This window comes from Amphibalanus amphitrite, unplaced genomic scaffold (genome assembly GCF_019059575.1).
Source record: "Amphibalanus amphitrite isolate SeventyFive unplaced genomic scaffold, NRLGWU_Aamphi_draft 000139F_arrow, whole genome shotgun sequence".
Classification (NCBI taxonomy): domain Eukaryota; kingdom Metazoa; phylum Arthropoda; class Thecostraca; order Balanomorpha; family Balanidae; genus Amphibalanus; species Amphibalanus amphitrite.
Window position 1 is genome coordinate 312,967 of NW_024881634.1, and position 15,285 is coordinate 328,251.

The 15,285-nt window shown below is 51.2% G+C and overlaps 2 protein-coding genes across 2 annotated transcripts in view; both read left to right on the forward strand.

Annotated features, from left to right (window-relative positions):
* Window positions 1-7,320, forward strand: part of LOC122382421 (photoreceptor-specific nuclear receptor-like) — a 45,940-nt gene extending 38,620 nt beyond the window's left edge. The window contains exons 4-8 of the mRNA XM_043367702.1: window positions 3,655-3,769; window positions 3,993-4,159; window positions 4,591-4,832; window positions 5,382-5,625; window positions 5,933-7,320. Of these exons, the coding sequence (XP_043223637.1) occupies window positions 3,655-3,769; window positions 3,993-4,159; window positions 4,591-4,832; window positions 5,382-5,625; window positions 5,933-6,171 (1,007 nt within the window). The 3' untranslated portion in view covers window positions 6,172-7,320. The remainder of the gene's footprint in view (window positions 1-3,654; window positions 3,770-3,992; window positions 4,160-4,590; window positions 4,833-5,381; window positions 5,626-5,932) is intronic.
* Window positions 7,321-8,491: 1,171 nt separating this feature from the next.
* On the forward strand, window positions 8,492-15,028 carry LOC122382432 (argininosuccinate synthase-like). The gene is made up of 9 exons (XM_043367734.1): window positions 8,492-9,072; window positions 10,155-10,281; window positions 10,678-10,796; window positions 11,195-11,340; window positions 11,753-11,874; window positions 12,159-12,301; window positions 13,019-13,157; window positions 14,220-14,321; window positions 14,696-15,028. Exons 1-9 carry the CDS (start codon window positions 8,881-8,883, stop codon window positions 14,848-14,850), a joined length of 1,245 nt encoding a protein of 414 aa, XP_043223669.1. The 5' UTR covers window positions 8,492-8,880; the 3' UTR covers window positions 14,851-15,028.
* The last annotated feature ends 257 nt before the right edge of the window (window positions 15,029-15,285 follow it).

The window sequence follows — 15,285 nt, forward strand, 5'->3', positions numbered from 1 at the left end:
ACATTCAAATGTCATTAGGGAAATTAGAGCTCAGGTCCAGGTCATGACCTGACTGGTAAAGGTCATGTTGCATATCAATCCATTTGTTTCGTCAAACTGAAATCATCTAAGGTGTTTTCATCGCTCAGGCATGTCGCATGTCTCTATCAGAAGTTATTGAAAAAAACTGCTGGAGGCCTTCCATGACCTGACATGACCTCAAGGACATAACGAGGGGTCGTGGGTGGCAATTTTCCGATTAAGTGTGTCATTTTTATTGTTTTCTGATGTTTGAATTCGTTACTTTGACATTGGTCTACCTATAAAAAGAGGCACATGCCCTGATTTTCTCCCATTGCCTTATACCTAATGGAAGGGTCGCAAAATTGTCCTTACCTTTGGTCAAAGATATCGCAATTTCGAGACTTACATTTTATATATACAGTTACACACTGTTTGTCTTATCAATCGCTGAAGTTATAAAGGGATCGTTCAGTCGGTGTATCTATGGTGAGCATTTGCCTGTTCCGTAGCTCAGTTGGTAGAGCACCGTCTCCCCGCATTGTCTTCGCTTGCTTTTTGTCCGCCGGTCGAGCCGGAGAGAAAGTTGCCGAGTGAGGGTCATTCAAATTTCAAAAACTCAATGAAAATGTCACTGGGGTCACGAAAATGTTTGAGTAGGTAGGTATAACATTCATTAACTTGGGGGGGGGGGGGGATGAACGTATCGTTGCAATACGCTGTTCATTACGCGAGTAACTAATAAATAAAAAATGTATGAGCTTATCTTTACTCCACCCGCTCTCCCTCTCCATAAAAAGAGAGTTAATTGTGTTGCATTTTATTTATATGCAGAAAAATAGAGGCGTCAAAGGATATGGCCGATTATCAGCGACCCTTGCTGCGTAAACAATGGGGTATGACAAGTGGGGGTAATGGCCCCGTCCAGCGCCCATAAAGTGGGCACCACTCGTGCGACCTGCCGACCACTGTTCTATGTAGATGGAGCCATAAAACACCGTGAATGTTTGAAGCTTGACGATACGGATCGACTGGTATGCAACATGTTTTATTTCTGGTGAGGTCATGAACTTGACCTCAGGTAAAATTTTAAATTAATTTTTGTGAAGACCTAAACCACTTTGAGGGACACCACCGACACTGTGAGGAGCGCAATTATCTCTTTGAGCGTTGACGGGTGGCACCATTACATTGAAGGGCGCCATGTGAGCAGTGATGTGGGGCAAAATGACAATGAGGAGCGCCTCCGATACTTAGAGACGCCACCCACATACTCCGATAAGAAGAGACGCCAACATTACTCGAGGGGGGCAACATCACTTTTATTTTGAGGACGCCACCCACATTGTAAGGGGCGGCACTGTAACTTTAAGGACAGCCGCGGATACTTTAAGGGGCGGCTCCATCATATGGAGGGGCGCTACAGATCGTTAATGGGCGGCAATAGGTATGATATTTAGGGACTCCCGATACTTCAAAGGGCGCCACCGTTTGTTTGAGGATGACATCATCACTTTGAGGGGCACCACCGATACTGTTCGGGGCGCCACCGACACTATAACGGGCGCCACCGACACTGCCAGGAGCACTTTGACCGGCGTTACTATCACATTTAAGGGCGCCATGAGCACATTGGGGGGGGGGGGGCGGCACCATGACGTGGAGGGGCGTTACGAAAGGTTTGAGGGGCGGCAACATGACATTGAGGAGCGCCTCCGACACTTCGAGGGACATCAGCATTTCTTTAAGAGGCGGCACCTTGACTTTTGAGGAGACACCACCGACACTGTAAGGGGCGGCACCATCACTTTGAGGGGCGCCACGGATGGTTTGAGAAGCGGCACCATTATGTATATGGAGGGGCGTTACAGAAAGTTAGAGGGCGGCAACATTGTATTGATGAGTTCCACCAAAACTTTGAAGGGCGCCACTGACACACACTGTAAGGGGCGGCACCAGCACTTTTAGGGGGCGGCAGCATCATTTTGAGGGGCGCCATCGACTCGTTGACAGGAGACACCATCACATTTAGGGGCACCACTGGCACTTTGAGGGAGGCACCATCACATTGAGGGGCGCCACCGATACTGAAAGGGGCGGCATCATCTGCTTGAGGGGCAGCTCCATCACAATGAGGGGCTAGGTGGATACCTAGAGGGGCGGCACCATTATATTGCTGGGTTCCTCTGACACTTCGAAGAGCGTCACTGACACTATAAGGGGCGGCACTAACACTTTAAGGGGCAGCAGCATCATTTTGAGGGGCGCCACCGACTCATTGGCGGGCAGCACCATCACATTCAGGGGCGGCATGATCTTCTTGAGGGGCGGCATCATCTGCTTGAGGGGCGGCTCCATCACAATGAGGGGCTATGTGGAAACCTAGAGGGGCGGCACCATTATATTGGTTGGTTCCTCTGACACTTCGAAGGGCGTCACTGACACTATAAGGGGCGGCGCCAGCACTTTAAGGGGCGGCAGCATCATTTTGAGGGGCGCCATCGACTCGTTTGCGGGCAGCACCATCACATTCAGGGGCGCCACCGGCACTTTGAGGGCGGCACCATCACATTGAGGGGCACCACCGATACTGAAAGGGGCGGCATCATCTTCTTGAGGGGCGGTATCATCACATTGAGGGGCGCCACCGATACTGAAAGGGGCGGCATCATCTTCTTGAGGGGCGGTATCATCACATTGAGGGGTTCCACAGATGCTTAGAAGGGCGGCACCATTACATTGAGTGGGGCTACTAACAGATTTAGGGGCGGCACTGTCACATTGAGTTGCGGGATCATCACTTTCTATAGACGGCTGCTTCACTTTAAGAGGCGGCATTATCATTTCGGAGGGCAGCAGCCTCACTATGAATGACGGCACCTAGCCTGCATGTGCGTGCTGCATCTTAGAGGGGGCGGCAACTGGGTCGGCAAACGGCTGTCACTGGGTCGGCATTCTCCGTGACTGGGTCGGCAATTGCCGACCCAGTTAACATATTAAAATACGCCCTGAGTTTGTGCGCTTAACGGTATGCGAATTCATCAAATGCGCCTGGTATGTTTGAAAGGCAAAAGACTGGCCTCTCGAATGACGCCAACAAGAATAGCTATGTTGTCTACCTTGCGTGCTACGGGCGTCAGAAAAAAAGTATTCGGCGTTCCCCCAACTTCCCCTGAGGCCCTTTTGACTCAGCGTATTGTTTATACTTGTAAAACAAATGCTGGAAACTTTAAGTCAGTAGGGATCAGGTCAGAGTTAGAGTAATCCTAATTTCATTCTACCGAGTGCAGACGGCGAGGCCAGAGCCCTGTGCTGCCACCTACTGTGGCTCCACCTACCCCAGGCGCAGGCCAGCCGCGTCCAATGCCGGTGCAGCCCGCCGCCAGGTGACCCCTATGTCAGTTGGTGTCTCCCGTCCGTCCGTTCCAACCCCATGTCTGACTGGGCTGTGGTGTCTCCTGTCTCCCCCCGTTTCTGACTGAGTTGATGTCTATTCCCTGATCAGGCTATCGTCCGTTCCAGCCCTGTCTCTGACTAGGCTATCGTCCGTTCCAGCCCTGTCCCTGATGACTCTATCGTCCGTTCCAGCCCTGTCTCTGATGACTCTATCGTCCGTTCCAGCCCTGTCTCTGACCAGGCTATCGTCCGTTCCAGCCGTGCAGAACGAGCGCCAGCCTCGGAACACTGCCACCATCCGACCCGAGGTTCTGGCCGAAATGGATCACGACCGCGCCATGAGGGAGGCCGCAGTGGCCGTGGGCGTCTTCAGGTCAGTTACTTCTCTGTCAACGGGCCAGCGGTTATCGATGCACGGCGGTAAGAGCGCATGTCATGTCTAATAAAGATTTGTGCAATAACTCAGAGCAAATGCAAAAAAATCATAAAGAGCTAAAGGAAGGAGATAGACACACCGTTGTATCGAGCCAAAGCTTTATCTCAGCGTTTCCTCATATCGCCTCCGGCCCTAATAACGCCCTGCCCTCTTCCTCCAGTCCGCCGATGTCAATGATGGCGCACCAGCACTACATGAGCGGCGGCTTCATGCACCCGAGCAGCAGCGTCTCGCTGTCGCTGACACCGCCGGGACCGGGTCTGGCCAGTCTGGCCGGTACAGCCGGACAGCCCACCGGCCTGGACATGAGCCTCCGGCGGGACTCGGGCGAGCAGCAGCAGCAACAACAGCAGCAGCAGCAGTCACAGCCTCAGCAGCAGCCGCAGGCCGAGCAGCACGGTAGGGTATATTTACTGGAAGAGCGCGAAATAGGATAACTGGACAGGCAACCAGTAAAGAATAAGAGTACACACGGCTGGCAATTAGCATTGCCTTCATAAAGTCTTCGTGCAGTCAGTAAAAAGCGTAGCTCCGTCTCAACTCCTTTCGAGCACTCTGTCGATCGGTGTCCTGTGTAGAGTCAGAGCAATGATCTCGTGCTGAAAGAGTCTTGTATATTCAACGTAAATAACTTCTCTAGCGAGGATTCACACACGATGAATTATTAGAGGGCATTATAGCAATGCAGCACGGGTTTTACTTCAGGGCAGTTCCACTCATCGGCCCATTCCTGACCTGGATCGCTCTCACCACGCCAGATAAGCCGCTGTCGAGCCCGGAGCCCAAGTCGGAGGAGGGCTGTGGCCTGCTGCCGCCGCCGCTGGCTCTCTCAGCCGGCTGGCCGCCGCTGCACCCGGCGGCTGCCTCCTACCTGGAGCGACCCGCCTTCTGCACACAGCCGCAGGAGAGCATCTACGAGAACTCAGCGCGCCTCCTCTTCATGGCCATCAAGTGGGCCAAGAATCTGCCCTCGTTCGCCAGTCTGTCATTCAGGGACCAGGTGAGCGGTGCAGACGGGTGTGGATGAAAGGCGCATAAAGAGACTCATGTTTGGAGAACAGACGATGGCGTACGTTAGGGGTTAATTAAGTTAGAAGGCCACTGTATACTTTAAAAATCAATTTTTTTATCCATTTCTTAGGACACTTTTGTAGTATCATTTATTACCCTACATATAAGTTAGACCGACATATTAGGAACACAGCCAGCACGCCGTGCGCGGCTCGTAGATAAATGTCTTGCGGTACAGTATACCCTCAGGCGCTAGACACCAGCGACATCTGTGCGCGAAAATATAAGCTTGACCACAAACACGTTCTTTTATGTAAGCTTCTAAGCAATACTCGTAAATCAAAGTAAACGAGCAATACCCTTTCAGGAAGTGTCCATTAATTAATTAACCAGGGATTTTCATACAGATGCTTGTGTAACTTCCACAAGGTTGCCATCACAAGCGTCCAGTGATGAATAACTTCCATCTCATTCATCGTGCTTCGTCTATCAGCACCACCAGTCTCCAGTCTCACACGCCGTCTGCCCCCCACCACAGGTGATCCTGCTGGAGGAGGCGTGGTCGGAGCTGTTCCTGCTGTGCGCCATCCAGTGGTGTCTGCCGCTGGACACGCCGCCGCTGTTCAGCGTCTCCGATCACGTGCAGAGCGTACCGGACGGCAAGGCGGGACACCTGGCGGCCGACGTGCGCCGGCTGGCCGACGTCTGCGCCAAGTACAAGCTGATCGCCGTCGACCCGGCCGAGTTCGCCTGCCTCAAGGCGGTCGTCCTCTTCAAGTCGGGTTAGTGTTATTCAGACCGATATTGAGACCAGAAAGTTATCCCATTAAATAAATTATGTATTTGCCCTCGCGAGTCGAACGCTAGCTCAAAGTTCGAAACGCTCAAATTATGGCAAGTCAACTTGCAATGCAATGCCAGGCTGTTAGCTTTGAGAAATAAATATGTATCTGATTATCGGGACCTTGATCCCCGGATCTTCCATATGATCGTCCCCTCTCCCCTCCTGACTTCCCCGTCCGCCTCTGAGCTCTAGGACCGTTTCTGTTCGGTCCTGATCGTCTCCTGACTGCCTCCCGTCCGTTCCAGAGGCTCGCGGTCTGAAGGAGCCGGCCCAAGTGGAGAACCTGCAGGACCAGGCACAGGTGATGCTGGGACAGCACGCCCGCGGCCAGCACCTGGCCCAGCCGGCCCGCTTCGGACGAATGCTGCTCATGCTGCCACTGCTGAGGGCGGTGCCGGCGCCGCGCATCGAGGCCATCTTCTTCCGACGCACCATCGGCAACACGCCCATGGAGAAGCTGCTCTGCGACATGTTCAAGAGCTGAGCGACCGGCGCACGGCGGCAGGGCTGGTCAGTAAGGACCAGCGCGCTGGCTCTCGTGAGAGGGGAGAGCTGGTCAGAAAGGACGGAGGCCAGTGAGGAGAAAACGGTGTTTGACGTATAGCTGTAAGGTGAAGCCAGCGAGAGACCGTAAAGCCAATGGTCCCACATGGTCCATTGGACAAGGTCATTAAAATCAAAGGAGAGAAGCTTAGAAGTTCCACGGTAATGAGTGGAATAGGAGGGAGCAAAGCGTCAACTAGTCAGTGTTGGGTGTTTTGCAGGCAACCCAAGAGAAAATACGAGTGGATTTGATGTAACGAGTTAACGACCGGCCACAAATACTGAAGTGCAATGTGTCCATGTCTCTGGGACACCGAGATACGTACGCCATCCTTTGTAAAATGCAAACCCATCGCAATAGGCAATCGCATTTTTCATCTCGAGTGACAGTGCTGCCACTGCACGATGCTGCTAGTCATTTGGTGAGTAGATAGTTTGTCATGCATATTGAAGCACAAAAAATGCCGTAGGGGTTGGGCCGCCTGAGAATGCTACGAAAAAAATCCTGGCTTTTATTACGATAAAGGCATGATAAAGGTTATTCATCGAATCAAGCGGTTACGCAGCGTAGTCACTTCGATGCGATTATGTAGGACATAAAGTTACATTTATAATTTTATCACTTGAAATAAGAAAAGTGTACGACGCTTGTCAGTTTTGAATCAAATCGACCATTAATTAAACGCTGGTGGTGGGCACCTATATGGCCCCTGCACCAGACAAGTCGAGAGGGTGCGAACAATCCTGTATGTACATACGTAGGTATTTGACATGTTCTTGCTTAGACATTCCATTTCCTTCGATAATTGTTATATTGATTTTTATATAGATTCATGGATGGGGCCGTGCAATAGCTCATGCGACATACCATACCTACCTAGTACCTACCATCTTCAGAGATAAATGTATGTAATTTTTCTTATGGCATATTTATCGTTCTATAGGAGGCGTGTACTTTCCATGTCTTTTTCTTTGAAGTGAAGTTGTTTTGTTGCAGCAATATGTAATGGAAAACATATGCGAACCCCGCGAGCACAGCGATACCTACTGCTGTTTTACGTGCCGCAAACAGTTTTCAATAAATGTATTACCGCTTACATTGTGTTTTGCTCAGAGCTGTCTTCATTATTACAGCCATTGCGATAGGTCAGATCGCGCAATCATGGGGCTAGCGTTGCCTCATTTTACAAAAGGTTATTCATAGCGCCGTATTTGTCAAAAACCCCAGGGCGCCGTTTAAACGCGAAGTTATTTTTATTAAAGGTCATACAAGCTAAAGCCAGGAACGTATCAATATGTAGAACATGGGCGTATAACGTCTTCCTATGTGTAAAAATAAAGATGTTAACAAAGATGGCATGGATGGAAGTCATTTGATAATGGAAACAACTCCCAAATAATTCCTCTTGATCACTTAACTGAATAAGGACGCACAAAACTTTAGCCCTGGAGGTCAATCAAAACCTATAGTCACCATGATCAGAGCATCCGCACTGGCACGCCCCTCCAGCAGTCTGCAGTCTCATCCCGCTCCGACCATATGCAGGCATACACACACACACATACAGACGCCATGCGCAGCACGCATCCGGAGCGTGGTCCGCACCACACGACTCAGCACTCGGCGGTCTGCAGGCCCACGCACTTGTGGCGCACGTAACTACACACGTGCGGGCTGTGTTCGCCTCAATACGGTCAGCGTGCCATGATCGAGCGCCATTCCCAACTTCCCGGACTAAATTCAGTCCATAAAAAAAAATCGATTCGATTACTGGCCAATATTTTTTCCTGGAGTACTGTTTCACTCAGTGAAGTATCGAGTTATACCAAAGAAATAAAACCAATGAAGGCCATCGCACATTGTAAACAGACAAGAGCGTGTTCGATCGAATAGGTTGAATGCATTTTAAAATGAATGGGTTAATAAGATTTGAGATGAAGTCAAAGGTCTTTTTATTCTTTGATTCACCAATACAACTGGAAACAAAACTTTCAAATAGCTAGGGACGGGATAGGCGGAAGGGTTTCATTAAAAAATATGTCTCGATTATAATTTATCAAAAATAAATAAATAGAAACAAAAGTGCCTGCTTTGACAAACCGCTTCTAGCTAATACAAGAGCGGAGAGCGGGGTTGAAGGGTAAGAGAGGACCTTTTCCCTTCCGGTCCCTCTGCTGACACCCCGGCCACGCCCAAGCCCCTTCCCCGATCGGTCGGGACCGGGACACAATGTGCTCTGAAGGACCAGCTGCGCCGCCGCGGAGTCTGGCACCGCCGGTCGTTGAGTGCTCAAAACGCCGAGTCACAGCTGCCACCATACAGCCCACCCGACCAGAAACGCCCCTCGTCCTGCGGAGAGGAGTGGTTAGATCACAGAGCCCGCGGGGCTGGGATCACACGGTACGGGGAGGGGTAGTATCCGCCGCGGTGGAGCGGGCCGTCCCGGCGACCACTCGTCCCTCTGGTGGCGGTCGGCTCGGTTCTGTTTCGTCCGCTCTGGTGTGTCGCAGACCGTCCGTCGACCGGCGTACAGTATCGGCCGAGCCTCCGCCTCTCTCAGTCGCTGCCTGTACACTCTGTCCCATCCTCACTCAACTCACCGCCTAACCGCACTTAATTCAACCGTACCGAGTTCTCTCCACATTCCAAATGGCCTCCCACGCGGACTCTGGTGCGCAGAAGACGGTAGTGCTCGCCTACTCGGGCGGCCTGGACACGTCGTGTATCCTGGTGTGGCTTCGTGAACAGGGCTACCAGGTGGTGGCCTACCTGGCCAACATCGGACAGGACGAGGACTTCACCGCCGCCAAACAAAAGGCCGAGAAACTCGGAGCCATAAAGGTGGGTGAACTGAAACTGTGTCGCGTTTTATACTGACATTGGAGTGGGTATGGAATATGATAAATCGACCTTTATTCACCATCCCCGGAAGCCAAATCCCAAAACCATATTCATATGTTCGGCCTGCACTTGGCCTTCCGTAACATTCCTGTCCCAGCCTCGGTCACTTGCTACAACAGCTTAAAGGGACCCTCCCACCTTAACATTAGTTTTGAGTTGAGATAGCCAAGTTTGCGGCCAGGCTCAGAAACCACCATTTATCCTGGTCGCAACCCCCGCAGCTTTATGGTGTTCAAGAAATTTCTTCCCTTTACTTGCAGGGTGGGACCAGCGTGGTCCCTATCTCTTAACCATTACGGGAATCTGATGACGTCATCAGGCTTTCGAACGTCCGTTAAATGTTTGACTAAAACGTTTTGTAGCACGCGGTGGTATATGCTGCGTTGCGCGCAACAAATGCCGCACTTTTAAATAAAGTCGCTAGGAACAGCGGAGATCCCAAAAAGTAAACAAAAGTAAAAGTCTAATATCTTGAAAACCGGTGAATATTTTTCGGTGAAATTTGGTAGATATTCGTTTTCGCTCTTTCTGAACCGAGCGACATCACTTTCATGCCAATTCATAAACTTTTTTGAAGGTGGGAGGGTCCCTTTAATGCTTATTGAATAAAATTACACCTACAGGTCGACCCAACTACAAGTAACGTCAAATATGTTTATCAATTGGTGCTGAAAGGACTCATCCCTCGCTCCCACCCGGTCACCATCGCCATTCTCCGACAGTCCCCTAATCCCATATCCCAGGACCTCCCTCGGCTCTACCAGCTCCCGTCCCGTCTCTGCCTGGTCACCGTCCCCAATATCCGCCAAAGGTCGAGAATATACGATCGGGAATCTGGAAATGCGGTTATCCGTGTAATAGGATAAGCGCAACGTCTCTTGGCTCCCTCGCCTGTCACCAGCTCCGCCACACGCGTTCTCCCGTCACCCCTCTCTCTCTCTCTCTCTCTCTCTCTCTCTCTCTCTCTCTCTCTCTCTCTCTCTCTTTCTCTCTCTGACCTCCTCTCGCTCTGCGCCCCTCAGGTGATTATCGATGATCGACGCGATGTCTTCGTCACCGACTATATCTGGCCGGCCGTCCAGTGCGGACTCATCTATGAGAAACGCTACCTGCTCGGAACGTCCGTGGCACGGCCTTGTATCGTACAAGGTAGGCTGATCGGGCCGCTAGCTATTTCCATTCCTATTTTATGCATTTAATAAGGTCGGGGAGAGCCGAGGCGACGTGCCGATCATGTTCCATAATCCATGATAGGTTTATGGTAGAATACAGAAGTTGATTCTCAATTAATCGAGTTTAAAGACCAATTCCATCCTTAGACATGCAATGCATGGTTTGATTTCACAAATGATATGCTGCCAATAAAAATTATCGAATAATGTTACAAACGACCGTTTCATTTATGGTCAAACGATTTGTGCATAATCGTTCACCACGCCCAGCATTGACCTGTGGCAGATAAAGAAGCGTTACCACAATGAAAGTGAGTAGTTCAGCTACCGACCTGAGTGATATAGCTGTGCACTGTCTATCTTCTTTGGACAGGTATTGTGCAGGCAGCGATTGACAACAAGGCCTCGTTCATCAGCCACGGAGCCACGGGCAAGGGGAACGACCAGGTGCGCTTCGAGCTCGGCGTGGCCGCCCTGGCGCCCAACATCAAGGTAAAAATACAGACCTCTGGCCACCAGAAGGGTATAGGTACTCGTATCCTGATCTACGTAGTTTGACGACCCTGCGTTGTGGTCCGGAATAAGTACGGTAAACAAAAATACGTCACTCCCTGTGGAATATTCATGTCATGGGAATCCCTTGACCGAGTACTGTCTGGTGTTTCCGAGTTACGACACTGCTTGTGCTTATGATAAACAGTTGCGAAATGAATAGGAGGTCCCTGTTTAGCAGAAGGGGCGTTATCAGCATGCCACCATCCCATCGCGGCCACTGAGAGTCTGCGCTTCAATATTCCAGTCCTGGCCAGTCAGGGATGACCCAAGCATGCTATGCCGCAGAATGCCAGCTTCTCACCCACAGTAAGCCAATGCCCCCCCCCCTCCGGCAGACGCTGGCTCCGTGGCGGATGCCGTCGTTCTACAACCGGTTCCAGGGGCGTGCCGACCTGTTCGCCTACGCCCAGCAGAACGGTATCCCACTGCCGGTGACACCCAAGAAGCCGTGGTCCATGGACGCCAACCTGCTGCACATCAGGTCGGCGAACATCGCACAGAACACAGCCAGCACAGCACGACACAAGACACAGTACAGCACAGTGCACATCACATAGCACGAGGACACGAGACACGACACACACTGCACAAAGCATATCACACCGATACTGCTTCCCAGACTTCAGCACGTTGTTTCAATGACGACATTCGTTGAAACTTAAGTAAATCAACAGCAACAACAAATAAACAGTAGTGCGGTAAAAACGAAGGAATAGAAATCTTTCCATAATAAGCTGAACAATAAATAAAGAAAGACTAAGGCAAATCTGTTTTCCCATTGAAACCGGACTCCTCACCTCGTAAGCCCAGACGCATCGACAGTGAGACGATCGGATTCGCTATAATTTCCTCATAGAGTCGAGACTGATGACCTTTACTTGGCACGTTTCCAGCTACGAGTCGGGTGTCCTGGAGAAGCCGAGCACGGTGGCCCCGCGCGACCTGTACCAGATGACCTCTGACCCGGAGAGTGCGCCCGACAAGCCGCATCTGCTCACCATCCACTTCAAGGAAGGTGAGCATGCCGTCGTTAGTTGGAGACGGAAAAATACTTACCGTGTGGGTGGGCATCGAACATCGACCTGATATCACATGAGACCTGTGTAACAAAATGAGACTATCTATTAGCTAAAAACCAAAGCAGTCATCAGTTACGTCAGCAAAAATGCAAGGCGCTGTGCTCGTCTTTTGCAGGCTACACTTGATTACGCCTGCGCAACCAAGCTCAAGCTGATCGCAGTCCCCGACACTATCATTGCGATAACCATACGGTTAACCACCATGTGTTTTCTTTGACAGGAATCCCCATACGGGTGATGGACCACACCGAAATCAAGGAGATCACCGACCCGTACAAGATGCTGGAGCACCTAAACCTGGTCGGCGGCAGACACGGCGTCGGACGCATCGACATAGTTGAGAACCGCTTCGTCGGACTCAAGGTAGGCGACGGGACGAAGGGTAGACGTACGGATATGAATCTGACGTGGACAGTGCTGATTTGAGAGAAACAATGGAACGGGCATGCGGCGTTACGAGCTGGAAACGTAACAATGGAACGTTACACGCATATTTCTTTTTGACGCCAACGTTAGAAATGGCACAATGGCACAAATCCAGTCACACCCAATGGCGGAGCTCGGTAAACACCACACAGCACAGATTGTGATGTGTGCCATTGTGTTTCATCAAAGACACAGGAAATCCTGTACCGTGCTTACCCACCACGGCTTTGTTCTTTTTGATGATGCTCTGATTTTAAGAGCATTCGGACGCGTCATTCAGCGCCCATCCCTGCTCGCCATTGTAGATGATTGTCCGCTTCTAAGCCATTCACCCAGTCAACAGTTGGGCTTTCATTTCGCGGTGTCATTACCGACCGAAGCTCAGCACGGAATACACCGCTGGTAGTTCGACATCATCCCTCACTTGAGGTCAAGCATAGCTCTCCACTCGTTGGAACGACCTCCCACTACATGCCTGACACGCCGCCTTACGTATCGTCCAACAATGCCACTATCTGGCACGGCGCCCCTATCCCGTCCAACACGACTACCGCCATTTCAGGTTTGCTCACTGTCCTGGTCATGACTTGCCTTCCCAGTGCCCATGTCCGACACCAGGATGTCTGATACGACCATCTCCCTCCACCTCGGCAGAGCCGCGGCGTGTACGAGTGTCCGGGCGGTGAGATTCTCTATCAGACCCACCTGGACCTGGAGACCTACACGCTGGACAGAGAGGTGTTCCACATCAAGGAGGAGCTCGCCGTCAAACTGGCCAAACTCGCCTACAATGGTGAGTGAGAACCAACGGTGAGTAACTTGCCTACAGCGGTGAGTGAACTGTAGCGGTGAGAGCCTTGCTACAATGGTGAGGGGCTGGGCTTTAACGGTAAGTAGAAAACACTGAACTGGCTCTGCGGTCAACGATGGGTGTCCGCATCAACTATCATCACTTCGGCAGTGGGCTATCAAGTTTTTATGTAACGTACTTCAGTTGACAAATTATTGCATTTGAGCGGATTGGCGCGAGACAGATACGCAGCGTGAATGTTACACCTTTCTTTACTTCTGTATGCCCAAAAGGCCAAAACAGAGGACTGACAAACATTACCGAGAAGCCACAGGGCCACATAACCCACCGTCAACTGAGCGCAAATTCCACAGTGCCATTCCAGGTTTGCTCAATGTCCTGGTCATGACTTGCCTTCCTGGTGTCCATGTCCGACACCAGACCCCTATGACGTAACGTATAAACACTGGTCGGTGTGTCAATGGCGCCACGCGCAGTGTCATCGCTCGCGGCACAGCTGGGGCCGCTCAGACGGGACGGACAGAAACAGACAGCCGCGTCTGGCGCGGTCTGCGACATAACCTTTAGCGCAGCGATCCAGAGACACGTGCCCTGCTGTATGTGTTGACTATGTGATCACCGACACAAACGCATCCCTCTGTGAAATTCACGGACACAGTTATACACAGCATGCGGCTGACTGAATGGAAGCTGCACAGTGGCCGAGTCTGCTGAACAAGGAATAGGGATGGAGAGGGGTTGGTGGTGATGGCAGCCCCTGGTGTCATCAAAATACTGCGCACTCCCAACTTCTTTACTGCCCTACCGCTGTTGCCATAAGCAATGCTAGAACGCCATCACCATATCGCGAACCACCATAACAAATCGGCGCGCCTGCAAATACCTGCCTCATAGTTTCTCGTCTCATATGACTCCTCGTCCTCATAAAAGCAGCACCGGTGTAAATGATCAGTGATCACCATCGACCTCTGCTAGAATGACAAGTCCCTGTTTCTTCCAGGCTGAACAGTGAACACCCTTGACTTTTGCTCCTGATGCCACCAGGTTTCTGGTTCAGTCCGGAAGGCCAGTACGTGTTTGGCTGTGTGAAGGCATCGCAGAAAGACGTGACCGGCACTGTGCACTGCAAACTCTACAAGGGCTCAGGTCAGTCGGGAAACCGGGCACTTCCCGGCAGTGTGAGTACCAACGACTCTCTAAGTTGTCATAGAGAAAGAAAGAAGGGTATTTAGGTCACAATATCAGAGCGTGACCGATGAAAGCCTCACCCTATTTCATGCATGATAAACAGCGGTATCAGTTACCGATTCTACCCACACGTTGCCCTCACGCAACTCTTTCCTCAAGTGTGATGGACCGACGGATCCATCTCGATATTAATCTACTGGCGTGGCCGACCACAAACCGATTTTCATGTGCTGGTGCCACCACTTCTTCCCTCCCGCTCCTCTGGTTCAGTGGTATAACTGATTCTACCTATCTGCACCGGTGTGACCGATATCCACCCCTCCCTCCGACAGTACACATTCTGAGCCGGGACGCCCCAATCGGCCTCTACAACGAGCAGCTCGTCTCCATGGACGTTCAGGGCGACTACGAGCCCATGGACGCCGAGGGCTTCATCAAAATCAACGGCATCCGACTGCGGGAGAGCCACCGCACGGCGCACAGCTGAGCGCCCGGCAGTGGTCCGGCGCGGCGCGAGGGGCGGCCGGCCGAGCGCAGTCGAGGTAGACGGAGGAAGGGGGAGCGTGCCGGCTCCCAGCGACCGTGTGGCAGTGGGAGTGGATGTCTGAGGGAGCGCAGCTCCGGAACAGTGCCAGCCGATATACCAAATACATCATCCATCTGGTTATTTTGTTTTTAGGGAAAAGTTTCCACGAATATGCCATTGCTACATACTCTGCAATGCCACAATTATTCAATCTCAATCCTTGTTTTACAAAATCATCCATGACTTTTGCGGACCTCTCACCTTGTTAATGTTTCTAAAACTCAGAGTTTTATTTGTAAAAAAAAAAAACATTTATCTGCAAGCGGCAACAGAACAGTTGCTTAGGACAGTAATGTTTCTTCAGTAGTGGCAAAATCAATAACCTCCACACAACAC